The following is a 13,480-nucleotide window of genomic DNA, read 5'->3' as shown; positions in this document are numbered from 1 at the left end:
TCGTGTCATCAACCGAAAATTCAATTTCTTGTTTCATACAAAAACAGGTTCTAAATTATGAGTATGCAAAGATTTTAAGTCGTTGGGTTAAATCCGTTTTTGATTCCTATTAATGTCCGCGCTGTTCTATTGCGTCAATTTGCACAAGCCTTCGCCATCTATGTGTGTATAACGTTACACATGATTCCTTGTCGAGATTTTCATGGTGGAGAGAAAACGTGTGTAGGAAATTGCTGTTCGTGTATTCTTTTCTCCTTCTCATCCGCATGCTGATGGCCATGATGGGGATTCTAAGAAGGTGAGTAATGAGGAACATGTGTTTGACTGACGGGCAACCTGTTCTCGGGGGCGGCGATAAACAAGATAAGCCCCAAAAATACAAAAACATAACTGGCTACAAAACATTCCACACGAAACCTTTAATAGCTATACTAGTAGAGCCTGCATGCATCAAATATGTCATTCGATTCGACCGAGGAATTCTGTTCTGGTACACGTTGCAACTATTTTTAACTGTTATCCAACGAATAATCAGAAAATTCATCAACAAATATCTGAGAGAGTGACCTTCCGGAGTACGGCCAGGTGTCTATTTTATCCTTTTCAATTTAATTTTTTATTTTTTGGTAGTCTAAAAGATAAAAAAATAAAAAAGAGACATTTCCCTCCTTGATAAAGTTCATGGTAGATGGCAGCAAAGGTTCGCCACGTCAAAAAAATAGTATGTAAACAAAAAGTATCAGGTATCTCCCGATCCGGACGGCTCAACAAGATAACATTGTATTACCTTGAAAAATAAACGGACAGTCGACAGTGACTTTGGTGACGTTTCTGATACGAATTATAATGAAATACGTGTCACTGACTCACTGCTGATCAAGAAATAGATATACGTGTTTTCGAAATGGCATTGGAAAACTTTAGAGGTAACTTCGTGAAATTTCACTTTGCAATTAAGCATTCTAAAAGTTGTGCAACTAATATTAAATATATTTGGATTATATTTTCATGTTCTATTTTCCTTGAATGATATCCTGAAGAAATTTTGAGTGTAACCGCTACCATCACCACAATAATTCAGTTTTTAACTGGGGTGTATGTTAATATGATTATTTATTTAAAATTCAGTATTCACTTAAGGTATTTTTCCACTTCCCAGAATTATTTGCTTGAGCATTCGAAGAAAAGGTGGCTCAGGAGACATTTCAGGATTTCCATTTATAGCTGGAGTACTGGGGTATGTCATTGATTCTGAAATCATGTCCCTAGGTTTGAAACCAAAATCATTTTTACTTGGTATTTCAGATGCAGTTTGTGGCTTCGATATGGAATGCTGATGAAAGACACTGCAATGACAGTGGTCAATGCCGTTGGACTTGTACTCCAGCTCTGCTATGTTTTCATGTATTATTTATATGCAACAAATAAGGTATTAACTTTCTCTGTGATTTTCTATAGTCTCAACAATTACAATGTTTGTGCTACCATTTACAGGGACCATATCTTAAACAAGTGGTAATTGTTTTTTCCGTGATTCTTTCCACTATGTTGTATGTAGCAGTGGAACCAATTGAAGATAAGGCTGAATTTAGACTGGGGTTGCTTTGTTGTGCCACCACCTTGATCTTTTGTTCTGCACCTCTTGCCACTTTGGTATGTATGAAAATTTTTTTTCTTGAACTTTCCTTATGGGAATCTTTTTCTCCAGGGTGATGTCTTGAGGACACGCAGCACCGAAACATTACCATTTTACTTGATCCTCGCTAATGTTCTCGTTGCAGCGCAATGGTTTCTATATGGCGTGGCGGTTCATAATACTTTTGTCCAAGTATATACAATTACGTTGAACTTTTATAGATTAACCATTCATGTTTGTTCAACTTATAGGTGCCTAACTTTATCAGTTGCCTTATTGCTTTATTCCAATTGGCATTATTTGCCTTCTTTCCAAGTACCAATACCCGCACAAAACTCCAAGTAAGTGATGAAGAGTGATCCTGCGCGATTTTTAAATTCTAATTTGCCTAGACGTCAGAGTCTCATAGTCATTAATAGCTGAAACCAGTTTCTTTTATACTAAAATTTTATTCTTATATGTTACCAATACACGGAATTCATTACTAACCTGTTACTTTTGTCATTTATTTCAGAATGTCGTATAATGTTAAACCAAACGTTCAAAATAAGGAATCCCCAAGCTCCGTTATGATGTCGCATTGTTTATTTTTTACACGATCGCCAAGACTTATGAATGAACCAGTATTTTTGCTACTTTCAATCGTCCCATCTGCTCTTTTTCTTCACGGGACGGTCTCCACTGCTTTCAGCGGCTGGAGTCGAACTAGAAGTCACAGGTGCTGCTGGTTTATCATCAGAGCTGCTGCAGAACTATCAATTCCATAAAATTTTGTTGATTTGTATGTTCCACTGTTTGTTAATTAAAATAAATTAAATATATAAAAACCTGCGATTTATATTGAGATTGAAAAGCAGCTTTCATCGCAGCCAAACGACCTCCACTTGGTCCAGCTGCGGCGGCTGGTCCCGGTGTAGTAGGTTTCGAGTATGAACTAGGTCCACTCTGCTGTAAAAAAAGGGAGTAAAAGACCAGTGTGAAAAAGTGTCAGTCTCAATAAATCTTATTTCGTTAACTTACAAAAGAAGGTTTAATTGCATTGGCCCCAGTTAGCGTTTTATTGGCTCCAGTGAGAGATTTGTCCGAGTATCCTAAACCTCTTCCCCCAACGTTCGGCTTCCGACCTTGTCCACCCTTGAAACGAGATTTGCGAAACCATGCACTTTGCATAGCAAGATCCATCAAAGGTTCTGACACAACTTGACTTGCTCCTTCCAAATTCCTGACCAAATGACCCGCAAATTCTTTGTCTGCGGGAGTAACTAAAGTATAAGCTGTGCCTTTTTCACCAGCACGACCTGTTCTTCCGATCCTGTGAGTATGCGTATCAATATCGCGAGCAATGTCGTAGTTGACGACTGTCCGTATGTGAGGAATGTCAAGACCGCGAGCAGCCACATCGGTGGCTACGAGAATATCCATCTCTTTCTTTTTGAACGAGCTAATGACTTGATTACGATCGACTTGATCCATGTCACCATGCAGTAGGGCAACGGAGACTTCTCTAGATTTTAGACTGGCAGAAAGCTCCTCGGCATTTGCCTAGTTAGATAGAGGTAAAACAGTAATTGCAGCTCCAATGATCAGAGTAACTATGACAAATTTTACCTTTTTAGTCACGAAAATCAATACGGAACCTGAGGCCATAAACTCGACTAAACGTGTAATCAGCCAGCTATACTTGGCTGTAGGAGCTATCACTTCTATCACTTGAGTAACGTCTTGATTGGCTTCCCCGACATCACCCTAAAAGGAAGGATTTTAAATTGAATTCTAGATATTTGAATTATGATTCGCATTTACCTGAACAATTCGAATTGGATCCGACAGCACATCGCGTGCTAGTTTTTCAATTCTTTTTTTAAATGTGGCACTGAAAAGAAGAGTTTGTCGTTCAGGTCGAGCGTGATTGCAAATAGATCGCACTTGGGGTTCTAAAATTTCATACATCCAATTAATATCAACTTAGGGTTGATCTTTAGGAAATTTATGAATTATTAAAAACGCACCAAATCCCATGTCAAACATTCGATCTGCTTCGTCCAAAACCAAAAATGTGACACGTTGTAAATTCGTTGCTTTAATTTTAACCAAGTCAATCATTCGACCTGGAAAAATGTTTAGAAAACAAAGTTTTGCGTTTCAGTATAATTCAGAATAAAGTGTAAACGATAGATAAAAAATACGAACCAGGAGTAGCCACAACGATTTCTGCCCCTTGTTCTAAATCTTTCGACTGTTCCCATTTCGAACCACCACCATAACAGCAAACAACACTAATACCAAAAACTTTGCAAAACTTCTTTGCCTCGGTGTAGATTTGTTGACTGAGCTCGCGAGTCGGTGCTAAAATAAGACCAATGGGTCCATCACCTGGGATAAATTGAAATTAAATATCGTTTTGTAAATTGACGGATTGATGAATTCTATAGTTAATTTAAACAAACCTGGTTTCAGATCCGGTTGATCCAATATATGAACGATCATTGGCCAGAGGAAAGCGGCCGTTTTTCCGCTACCAGTTTGAGCTATACCAATAACATCTCGTCCTGATAACGCTGCTGGGATTGCTTGAGACTAAATAAAACGTGAGTTAAATATAAGTTTTTGAAATGTTCTGTATACATTTTTCAATTACCTGGATAGGAGTCGGGTTCGTAAACTCAGATTTGCGAATAACGTTCATGAGCTTCTCGTCAAAATTGAAATGGGCAAAACTGCAAACTGGTTTGGGTATAGAAATCCCACTCACTTTCAAACCAAGTGTTTCTCTCAGTTCATTGGCTTGGTTAAGAGGTAAGTTTTTGATCTCCTCATGCTCTTCATAGAAATTCTTTTCGAATGGAGAGTAGGTAATAGAAGAGTGATCGATAGGGGGGAGAGGGTCAATGTGTTTTTTTCCAAGTTTAATTGGAATTCCATCTTCATCATATTCAATTTGCTCTGAATCTGAATCATCTCCTTGCAATCCAGCCAGTGGATTTTCTTTAATATACCGATAATATGATTCTTCATCATCTTCCTCTTCGATATCATGGCGTACTGCTTTGCCTTTCCCTTTTGCGTTTGATTCTTCTTTTTGGGGAACTTTAACTTCTTCTTTTTTAACTTTCTTGTTCAGATCATTCATAAAGGCATCTAAAGGGTCTTCTTCATCATCAGATTCAGCATCTAATGAAAATTACAAATAAGAAACAGATCTTTAGTATTGGATCACATTTATTATAATTGATATTTGATAAGACATTTCTTACTTGCTTTAAAGTTAGGTGAATCAGGTCCTGGTTGATATAGAGGTTCATTTGAAGAGGGTTCTTCATCATCTTCATCAAAGTAACTTTGAAAGTAAATGTAAAATAAATAGATGGGATTTCAAATGTCCATGCATATTAGCTTACTCGTCTTCTGTTTTCGGCCTATTGGTGGGTACACCATATGTTGTATTAATCGCACTTTGGCTTATTGCGTTTAGAGTACTATAGCCCTGCTTACTAACTGACACTGGTGATACAATCTCAACACTGATGGGACCAGCCCCAGGTGCAGGATTAAATCGGTTAGAACTGGAAAAACTGCTACTACCAGGTAAACCGGGACGAGAAAATCTTGGGGCTAGAGGTATAGTGTTTGCATTGCCTGGTCTTTGCATCGACGGTGGCGGGGGAACTGCATGAAGACCGCCACTAGATTTGTTTACATTCGGTCTAGGTCTTGGACCAACACTGAAACCAGAGAATCGACTACCACCACGCCCTGAATTCATTTTTGCTTTGAACTGAAAAACTGTACTTAGTTTCTTTCATCAAACTCGCAATAAGTTAGCCTGTTCAATTCTTTTTGAGCTTGTGTTTGCTTGTTGTGATTTGTGATACAGTTGGATCAACTACCGGCAGACGTATGAACTATTTTAGTTCAAACCATGGCCTACTATAGTCACGGCCCATCATCGTACGCTTCTGTGTGGGACCAATTTTGGGTTCCCTGCCCCTTTCCTGTTGCCATAGTACATAGCCAGAGGGTCGTAAGTATCGGTTTTTGTTCCACGTTTCCGCAGATTCTGTGTCTGGCTTGCATAGTGCTATGGTCAGAGTCGATCGAAAGCAAGCGATTGACAGTCTAGTGGGTATAGCGGTGGATTCCCACGAGAGAAGTGTTAGGTTCAAATCTATGCAAGTCATAATCAATTTTCATAATTTTTCCTTGTTTTTTCTATATTTTTAAAGCAAATTAGATGGAATGCCTAGATTGTGTAAAAAATGCGAGTTTTTTCACATTATTTTCAACAAAATCTGAATTTGCTTTTTTTTCTAAGTCCTTGCCAAAGAATCTGAATTTGTTTTCTTTGGCAAGGACTTAGAAAAAAAAGCAAATTCAGATTTTGTTGAAAATAATGTGAAAAAACTCGCATTTTTTACACAATCTAGGCATTCCATCTAATTTGCTTTAAAAATATAGAAAAAACAAGGAAAAATTATGAAAATTGATTATGACTTGCATAGATTTGAACCTAACACTTCTCTCGTGGGAATCCACCGCTATACCCACTAGACTGTCAATCGCTTGCTTTCGATCGACTCTGACCATAGCACTATGCAAGCCAGACACAGAATCTGCGGAAACGTGGAACAAAAACCGATACTTACGACCCTCTGGCTATGTACTATGGCAACAGGAAAGGGGCAGGGAACCCAAAATTGGTCCCACACAGAAGCGTACGATGATGGGCCGTGACTATAGTAGGCCATGGTTCAAACTCCAAACTTTTTGCTCATAAAAGTTTCTATCCTGGTTGTTCATACATTTAAAAATGAAGAAACTAAATTTTTCAACAAAAATACTATCGTATAATTAAGCTATACAGTTTATGCATTGTTTCCGAGAAATTAGCAAATCGTACTTTTTTAAATGTGTAATTGAATGCGACGGCAATGCAGCTATAGCAGACTACTGCTGAGTTCTGATTTTAAGCAGACAGACAAATGTCACAGAATGTCACAAATATAAAAAACTTGTCTGACGAAAACTTACAGGATATTTGTAGAAAAACGAAATAACTTACCAACGTTCAAGACTTCCTCATCACATTGCCAGTTCGGTACCTATAGACAAGTGGATGAAAAATTGAAATGACGAAGAATTTCCAGTTGGTTGATTTGGCGTGGGAACTCGGAGGTAAACATTTAAAAACTACTTTGCAAAGTTTGATTTTTCTCAGTATTTGTCTTCCCCCTACAGTGACTGCTGCTTCTAGCTGTGAGGAACAAGTGGGTCAAACTTATGTCAGAATCAAAATGAAGCTAAATACGGGATCATCATTAGAAACAACTGTGATGGAATTAACTCTTAAACAGTTTTATGATCTTCTTCATGAGCTAGAAAAGGCTCAAAACAACATGAAATAAAGGAAAATTGTAATGGCAAAGAAGTGTAAATGTGATGTAAATAAAGTGAAAAAGAAATACAACATTGATTTTTTTGCAAAATGTACCCAATCAATATTGCACCACCTTTAATTTTATTTTAAATCATAGCTACAGTTTTTTGGTCCATAAATCTAAGGGTTAGATATACACAAGAATACCAGTTAAGGATTAGATGCTGGCTACTGCTTTTTTAGCAGCATCATCAAGGTCACTTGCACTTTGAATGGGAAGCCCTGAATCTTTAAGGATCTGCTTTGCTGCATCAACATTGGTTCCTGTAATAAAGTTTGTTGAGATATTAATAATGGAGAAAAAAATACCTTATAAATGTTACCTTCAAGTCTAACGATAAGTGGAACTTTCAACTCAATGCGTTTACAAGCACCGACAATTCCTGATGCGATGGTTGCACAGTTGACAATACCTCCAAACACGTTTACAAGAATAGCTTTGACATTTTTATCTGTAAAACAAAAAACAAAAAATTATAGTTTAACGAGTGAAAACGATTTAAACTATGTGTACCAGAGGTGAGGATTTGGAATGCTTGAAGGACTTGCTGTTCTTGAACAGTGCCTCCAACATCAAGAAAGTTTGCAGGAGAAGCTCCATAAAGTTGGATAATGTCCATCGTCGCCATGGCGAGTCCAGCCCCATTAACTGTGATCCATTACAAAATGGATAATAGTAAACAACCGAGCAAAATATATTTATTTATTTTTAACTTACCCAAGCAACCAATATTTCCATCCATTCCGATGTAGTTTAAGTTGTATTTATTGGCTTCTACTTCTCTAGGATCACATTCCGTTGTGTCCTCCATGTCAAAGATTTCCTGCTGGCGAAACTTTGCGTTGTCGTCGAAACCGATCTTGGCGTCAACACTAACTACTTGTCCTTGCGGGGTTTCAACGAAGGGATTGATTTCAACTTGCACAGCATCCACCTACAACAGCACAAACGATTGGGTCATTTTTAGCTCATTTGAATGAATACACCTATATGTATCTACCTTGAGAAACATTTCCCACAAGTTTTTGATTTCCTGAGCAGCTTTCTTTTTTAAATCCCCTTTGAAAAGAAGAAATTCTGCAAGGTCATTTGCCATTTGATCAGTGACCCCTTCAAAAATATCAACTGGCAGAGTCTTAATCAGTTCAGGAGTTTTATGGGCCACATCTTCTATATCCATTCCACCAGCAGGACTGGCAATGATAACTGGTCCATTGTATTCTCTGTAATTTACAAAAGCAAAATGTTTATCACCTTTGTTGATCCCTAAAAACAGCTAGATTGCATTTACCTGTCCATGAGAATGCAAAGGTATGTTTCTCTTAAAATGTCAACTGATTCTGCTACCATCACATGATTCACAGGAATGCCATCTTTAGGTGTCTGCTTAGTAATGAGCCTTTTGTTCAACATTTCACCAACAAGACTTTTGGCTTTTACTGGACTGCAAAATAATAAATATGATTGGGTTAATAGGTAAAAAGAGAAGGAGGAAATAGTTTGTTTTACTCTTTGGTAAGGTGGACACCTCCTTTAAAGCCTGAATCAAATACGCCTAAACCACGTCCTCCAGCTAAAATTTGTGCTTTAACAACATATTCTCCAGGATCTAAATAGAATATTACAAATTTTAAGCAATTCATAACAATATTCAACCAATGATAACTTACTAAGCTTAGACAGGGAATTGGTGTCTTCAATCTTGTCTGCAACTATGAATTTTTGAACTGTCACATTATACTTCTCTAAAAGAGATTTGCTTTGATATTCAAGCAAGTTCAAGTGCCTAACTGACTGAATATTCCATTTCTAAATGTTCAAGAGAACCAGAATTAAAAACAATCATAGAAAATCTAGATTGGCACACAGCAGGAGAAAGAAAATTGACTTACGGTGTGCACGTGTTTTCCCAAGCGCAAAACATTTCTGATATTGGAAATTTGAAATGCCATGGCGTATATTACTTAATTCCTGAGGACGAACGTGTAAAAAAAAAATGAGGGAATCGTGGAGGACGGTTGGAATACAAATATATTGCTGCAGTCAGCTCTCTGCAGCAGACGACACTTGGATCATCAATTTGTCAAATAAGGTTTGGTGTTCGTGCTCAATTGTACGAATCGAGATAACGTGCAACCTTGTTTGATATACTCTCTAATTTTTTAACTACAATAAATTCTTATGTAGTAAATCTCTATTGACTACTGTCATTTTATTTAGATTTGAAAGAATGGGACATTTACGACAGGATAAAACCTGGATAAAACTGCGTAGATATCAGAAAATGTTTCTTTGCTTCTCCACCAGAGAGCACTGTTGCCCGAGTAATAGTTAAAAGATGTAACAAAACCACAAAAAAGCAATTAAAAACAAAATTACAAAGATAAGAGCGCATTGGATTACAACCCAACCTGCTTAGATCATGAGAAAATCGCATGCGGTGACCTCTTGGTGAACGACAATATAACAAAGCAATTATATTGCCTTATTGGATTTCCTTTCGTTTTTCCTGTCCCTTGCCTCCTTGGGTTAAAAATTAGATTGTCTTTGCCGATTTATCTGTTTTTTTTTTTTGTTTTTTTGCCCTGAGACTCTGAGAGTTGCTACCCGTGCGAACTTATTGCAAGTGGAAAAGTTCCTCTTCCCTTCCGGCCATAGCATTTTATGAGTACCGGGTTATGGAAAAGTTAGTGCTCCGTAAATAGAAACCCATTCTTTCTCTCAATCTCAGTTTTGCGATTGATGGCGACTATTAATGCGACCTATATATATATATGACGAACGGTATGCGGACTATGTGCTACACAGGCCTATTGCGGAATGACACAAATGAAACAAAGAGAAGCATTTCTCATATCTGTACGGCTTTTCAGACGAAAAGGATAGATGGAAAGAAAAAAGTAAGCAGTTGACATTCATTGTCAGGATATCCATCAGGAAAAAAGAAAACTACAATTGTCAATTAACCCTGTTACGAAAATGCTCCGGGGTATACATGCAATTTTGAATTCTATAAGTAAACTTTTATCGATTTCCATTGGAAAACGAGAGGGAATTTAAATATCCGCGTTGGCACAAGCTCTCATGAATAGATACGGTATCTATCTCTCTATATATATCCGGCATAAATCAACATCGGTAATGTCACCGGAAACCAACGTTATTGCTGCTGAATACCTTGTTGAATATTGATTGACTCTCTTTAAAAAAAAAAAAAATAATGTTTACTCGCTCTCGAGAAATTGAATCGCGAAGCATATATTTGAATCCCGAGTCTTTAAGCGTCCAATTGTGATTCGTGCACTTCTCGCACTGCTTAGCATAATAAGAGCTGCCTTTTAAAGGCACGTCATTCTAATATAACAGTAAATACGCAGCCTGTGAGATATAGACGACGAGGAAATACGGTGTGGGTTGCGTGAGTAGACTATAACTTGGAGAACCCGGTTGTCTGTCACGACGGTTCTTGCTCAATGCTCATGGGCACACACTTAAGCTAATTACGGATTCCAAAGCGGAGCAACTGTCTATATGGTAATTGGGGTGATGGCATATATTTAAGAGAGAGATGTACCAGTGATGATTGTCAAACAGCTCTGATGGGAACCTATAGATATTTATCTCTCCCCAGATAGACCCAGCGAACTTGATGCCAGTTTCGTTTCAAAAAATGATTGAGGAATCGGTTTTATCTTGTTTTATATTGCTGCTGACTCGCGTGGTAGATATTCCAACACTGCCAGTATACATCTACTTAACTCTATCGTATTTGGTAAGCAGAAGAAAACAAACAAATGTATGTATGAGGCTTCATCATGAACATATCGTCCTGAGATCTATACACACAAAAGAAAGAAAAGAAGATGTAGGAAATGGAGTGGTGGCGGTCTGGTTTTGTGATTGTACAGTCTCTATATAATACATACTACGGCAATCGTTTAGTACCCGATTGGACTTGGGTAAAATGTCTTGCGGATGTGATGCTGGTGTGTAAAAAGGGAAAAAAAAGTGCAGCGAGTGCCGAAAGCCGATCGATTCGATGGCTGGTGGTGCTGCACACAATAATAAATGTCTTTCTTATTTCCGCAAGCGCTATTTTTTCAACAGTCGTTTGAATACATTTGAATTCCAAGAAGGACTGTTTCTGCTGCAGCTGGCTGGTTTATCCTACCATCAGACTGCCAAATCGTCATCGACCAAACATCAGCTGTTGCTGAGAACAAAGATTTACACCGAGAACTGTTCTATTTATTATACTTCTGCGCAAGAGAAGATGAAGGGTTTTTTTCCCGCGTGACTTGAGACAGCGTTAAAAGTGCTGGTCCGAGTGAAAAAACCGCCTTCGTCGTTTTTGAGAGGTTTGAATTTGGCGGGGTGCTAATTTTTAAATTTTATTTCTATCGATATCTTAAGTTACCATGGCTAATAAGAAGAAAGGCGGGAAGAAAAGTGTCGTCTGCTTTTTGTCTAGAAGATGCGAAAACGACGAGACGAAGTTCAAGATTATAAAGAAAACCTATATACGTAATGTATGTAGTTAGATAAATTTTTGGAAACGTAACGTGACTACGAACAATGGCACACTTCATAAAATTACCAAAATGTGGTCAACGTATGTCTTAGTGTGAACTCTCCTCTGACTGTGTCATGGAGCCCTCTCCATGCTCTCCACTCGATGCTGTTTGGCGGGTAAATAAAACTAAGAATAGAAATAGAATGATTATGTGAGGTTAAATAGAAGAGATACTATTCCAAATTAGTGGAATGTTAGTTCATGACTAGTATTTTTCATGGAAGCCCCCTGATGATGCATGACAGTTTGTTTGTATTCTGTAACCTTAACATTTTAGGCCTTAAGCCAGCCATCGTAAGCTCAAGATAATATGCAAGTTTTGCTTGTGCTCGTAATGATGGGTATATGCTACATCAGCAGGTACATCAGCAACAATCTCACTATCATCGCTAAGATAATGATTTTGGTTACTTTCATTCCTGTTACCTGCTAGATATTTGAATGATGCATGACTGGCATATATGAAACTTACATGGAAACCTTCAATTCTCTCATTTATTAAGAAACTAGGGTTTACTCACTGTCTCATATTTTCAAATTCTCCTTGCTTGTTTTTCCTGCAAATATTTTTTTCGTAACCAATTTTTTATTTTTTATTTAGATAAACAGCATCCCATTTCATTTGGAGAAAATCCTGAGGCCGATCGAGTGACGTATCTCTTCTTACCCTTTCTCTAAATTCCCTATGTCCTCGTGTACGCTCATGTGAATATGGGTGTATTCACGAGGACCCCCTTTTGCAGATCCTGCCTGGCGTATTCAACCTTACTGCGGATGGAGCACTTGGGGATGCCTGGCTGTATTTCCCTGGCATAAAGGTAGGACAAATCAATCTCTATTCTTCATTTTTAACTGTTTATATTGGTGGCATTGATTTCTAAATCGAAACGGAGTACGATTATAATAACTGAGCTATGCTGTTGACTGGAACTGTTCTCTCCCGTCGTTTTTGTTTACTCAGTAAGGTTTCAACTAATATCATATTTGTAGAACGATTGCAGATGAGCAGATCAGGCTTGTTTTTTTTGTTGTTGTTTTTTGGTGCCTCACAAGTTTGTCTGTGGGTAAATCTATTTCCAAAATATTTTAACTTTTATACACTTCAAGCAAGAATCCGCCACTACACCGGCACCTCCTCGTTGTGGTGAACGCTATAATTACGCTATAATTCACGACAAGTCACCATTCTCCCCCATCGTTAATACTACAGGCAATTCTTAGACACTCGTTTGATCCGGTTTGATCTTCCCGATGTAGTTGAGCATTGAAATGCAACGCGGTGTTGATATATATGGTCGGTAGGCCGTAGAACCGGATGTATACACACAGCCTTTCCGCGAAGATTGTCACGATTTTTATGACACTGTTTGGATTTAATGAGCCGAGGCGATGATGCATTGCGACGATAGTATTTAGCGCCAAGTATCGACTTGGCACCAGCCCTTGGGGTATTGGCTGTTGTTGGCAATTAGGAGCGGGGAGTGATCTGCAGGAATTCCTAGACTTGATGAAAATAGATCCCAATACGCATAAAGGTTAACTTAACATTTCCAATAGTTATATAATAGCCTCCTTTAAATCTTTGTGTGTTAAATCTATTATGCTTTAAAGCGGGCAGGTTTTCAAATTCGTGATTACCGAGCAACCCAAAATGAATGTGTCCCGTGGCTGTGCAAAAATTTAAAAAGAATAAAGAAAATTCTGACGTGTTTATAGCAGCGGGTCAACATTATTCAAGTTACTGTCGTCTAAATTCGAGTCGTGAAATTGAATGTAGTGGCTCTGTGCGGTTAGTCTCGTTCCTCTTCCCAGAATAGAAAAATCTTTTCTAAGCCC

The 13,480-nt window shown here is 38.0% G+C and overlaps 3 protein-coding genes and 1 long non-coding RNA gene across 6 annotated transcripts; 2 read left to right on the top strand and 2 right to left on the bottom strand.

The window, feature by feature from the left end:
* Window positions 1-715: 715 nt before the first annotated feature.
* LOC124349070 (sugar transporter SWEET1-like) lies at window positions 716-2,456 on the top strand. 2 transcript variants are annotated; one of them, XM_046799572.1, is made up of 8 exons: window positions 716-926; window positions 1,041-1,095; window positions 1,160-1,237; window positions 1,306-1,429; window positions 1,495-1,653; window positions 1,709-1,828; window positions 1,888-1,977; window positions 2,151-2,456. In XM_046799572.1, the coding sequence occupies exons 1-8, from the start codon at window positions 905-907 to the stop codon at window positions 2,160-2,162; spliced, it is 660 nt and encodes a 219-aa protein (XP_046655528.1). In that variant the 5' UTR covers window positions 716-904; the 3' UTR covers window positions 2,163-2,456. The 2 variants fall into 2 exon arrangements, with proteins under 2 accessions (XP_046655528.1, XP_046655527.1); XM_046799571.1 differs by lacking the exon at window positions 2,151-2,456 and having other exon boundaries at window positions 1,888-2,124.
* LOC124348880 (ATP-dependent RNA helicase DDX42-like) lies at window positions 2,204-5,499 on the bottom strand. Of its 2 annotated transcripts, none has more exons than XM_046799249.1 (11): window positions 5,035-5,499; window positions 4,891-4,973; window positions 4,275-4,807; window positions 4,084-4,213; window positions 3,827-4,009; window positions 3,646-3,744; window positions 3,440-3,570; window positions 3,245-3,382; window positions 2,657-3,178; window positions 2,465-2,581; window positions 2,204-2,388 (listed from the first exon to the last, which is right to left on the bottom strand). In XM_046799249.1, the coding sequence occupies exons 1-11, from the start codon at window positions 5,397-5,399 to the stop codon at window positions 2,275-2,277; spliced, it is 2,415 nt and encodes an 804-aa protein (XP_046655205.1). In that variant the 5' UTR covers window positions 5,400-5,499; the 3' UTR covers window positions 2,204-2,274. The 2 variants fall into 2 exon arrangements, with proteins under 2 accessions (XP_046655205.1, XP_046655204.1); XM_046799248.1 differs by having other exon boundaries at window positions 2,465-2,584; window positions 5,035-5,497.
* An 896-nt stretch (window positions 5,500-6,395) lies between these two features.
* Window positions 6,396-7,123, top strand: LOC124349159. The gene is made up of 2 exons (XR_006920148.1): window positions 6,396-6,808; window positions 6,872-7,123. It is a non-coding gene; the product is annotated as an uncharacterized LOC124349159 (long non-coding RNA).
* On the bottom strand, window positions 7,103-9,293 carry LOC124349007 (succinate--CoA ligase [GDP-forming] subunit beta, mitochondrial-like). The gene is made up of 9 exons (XM_046799468.1): window positions 8,964-9,293; window positions 8,742-8,880; window positions 8,581-8,680; window positions 8,363-8,515; window positions 8,072-8,294; window positions 7,789-8,005; window positions 7,585-7,719; window positions 7,394-7,522; window positions 7,103-7,334 (listed from the first exon to the last, which is right to left on the bottom strand). Exons 1-9 carry the CDS (start codon window positions 9,021-9,023, stop codon window positions 7,228-7,230), a joined length of 1,263 nt encoding a protein of 420 aa, XP_046655424.1. The 5' UTR covers window positions 9,024-9,293; the 3' UTR covers window positions 7,103-7,227.
* Between the last annotated feature and the right edge of the window lie 4,187 nt (window positions 9,294-13,480).

This window comes from Daphnia pulicaria, chromosome 7, assembly GCF_021234035.1.
Source record: "Daphnia pulicaria isolate SC F1-1A chromosome 7, SC_F0-13Bv2, whole genome shotgun sequence".
NCBI lineage: Eukaryota > Metazoa > Arthropoda > Branchiopoda > Diplostraca > Daphniidae > Daphnia > Daphnia pulicaria.
The sequence above is the reverse complement of the archived record's forward strand: the minus strand, read 5'-3'. Positions and strand labels throughout refer to the sequence as shown.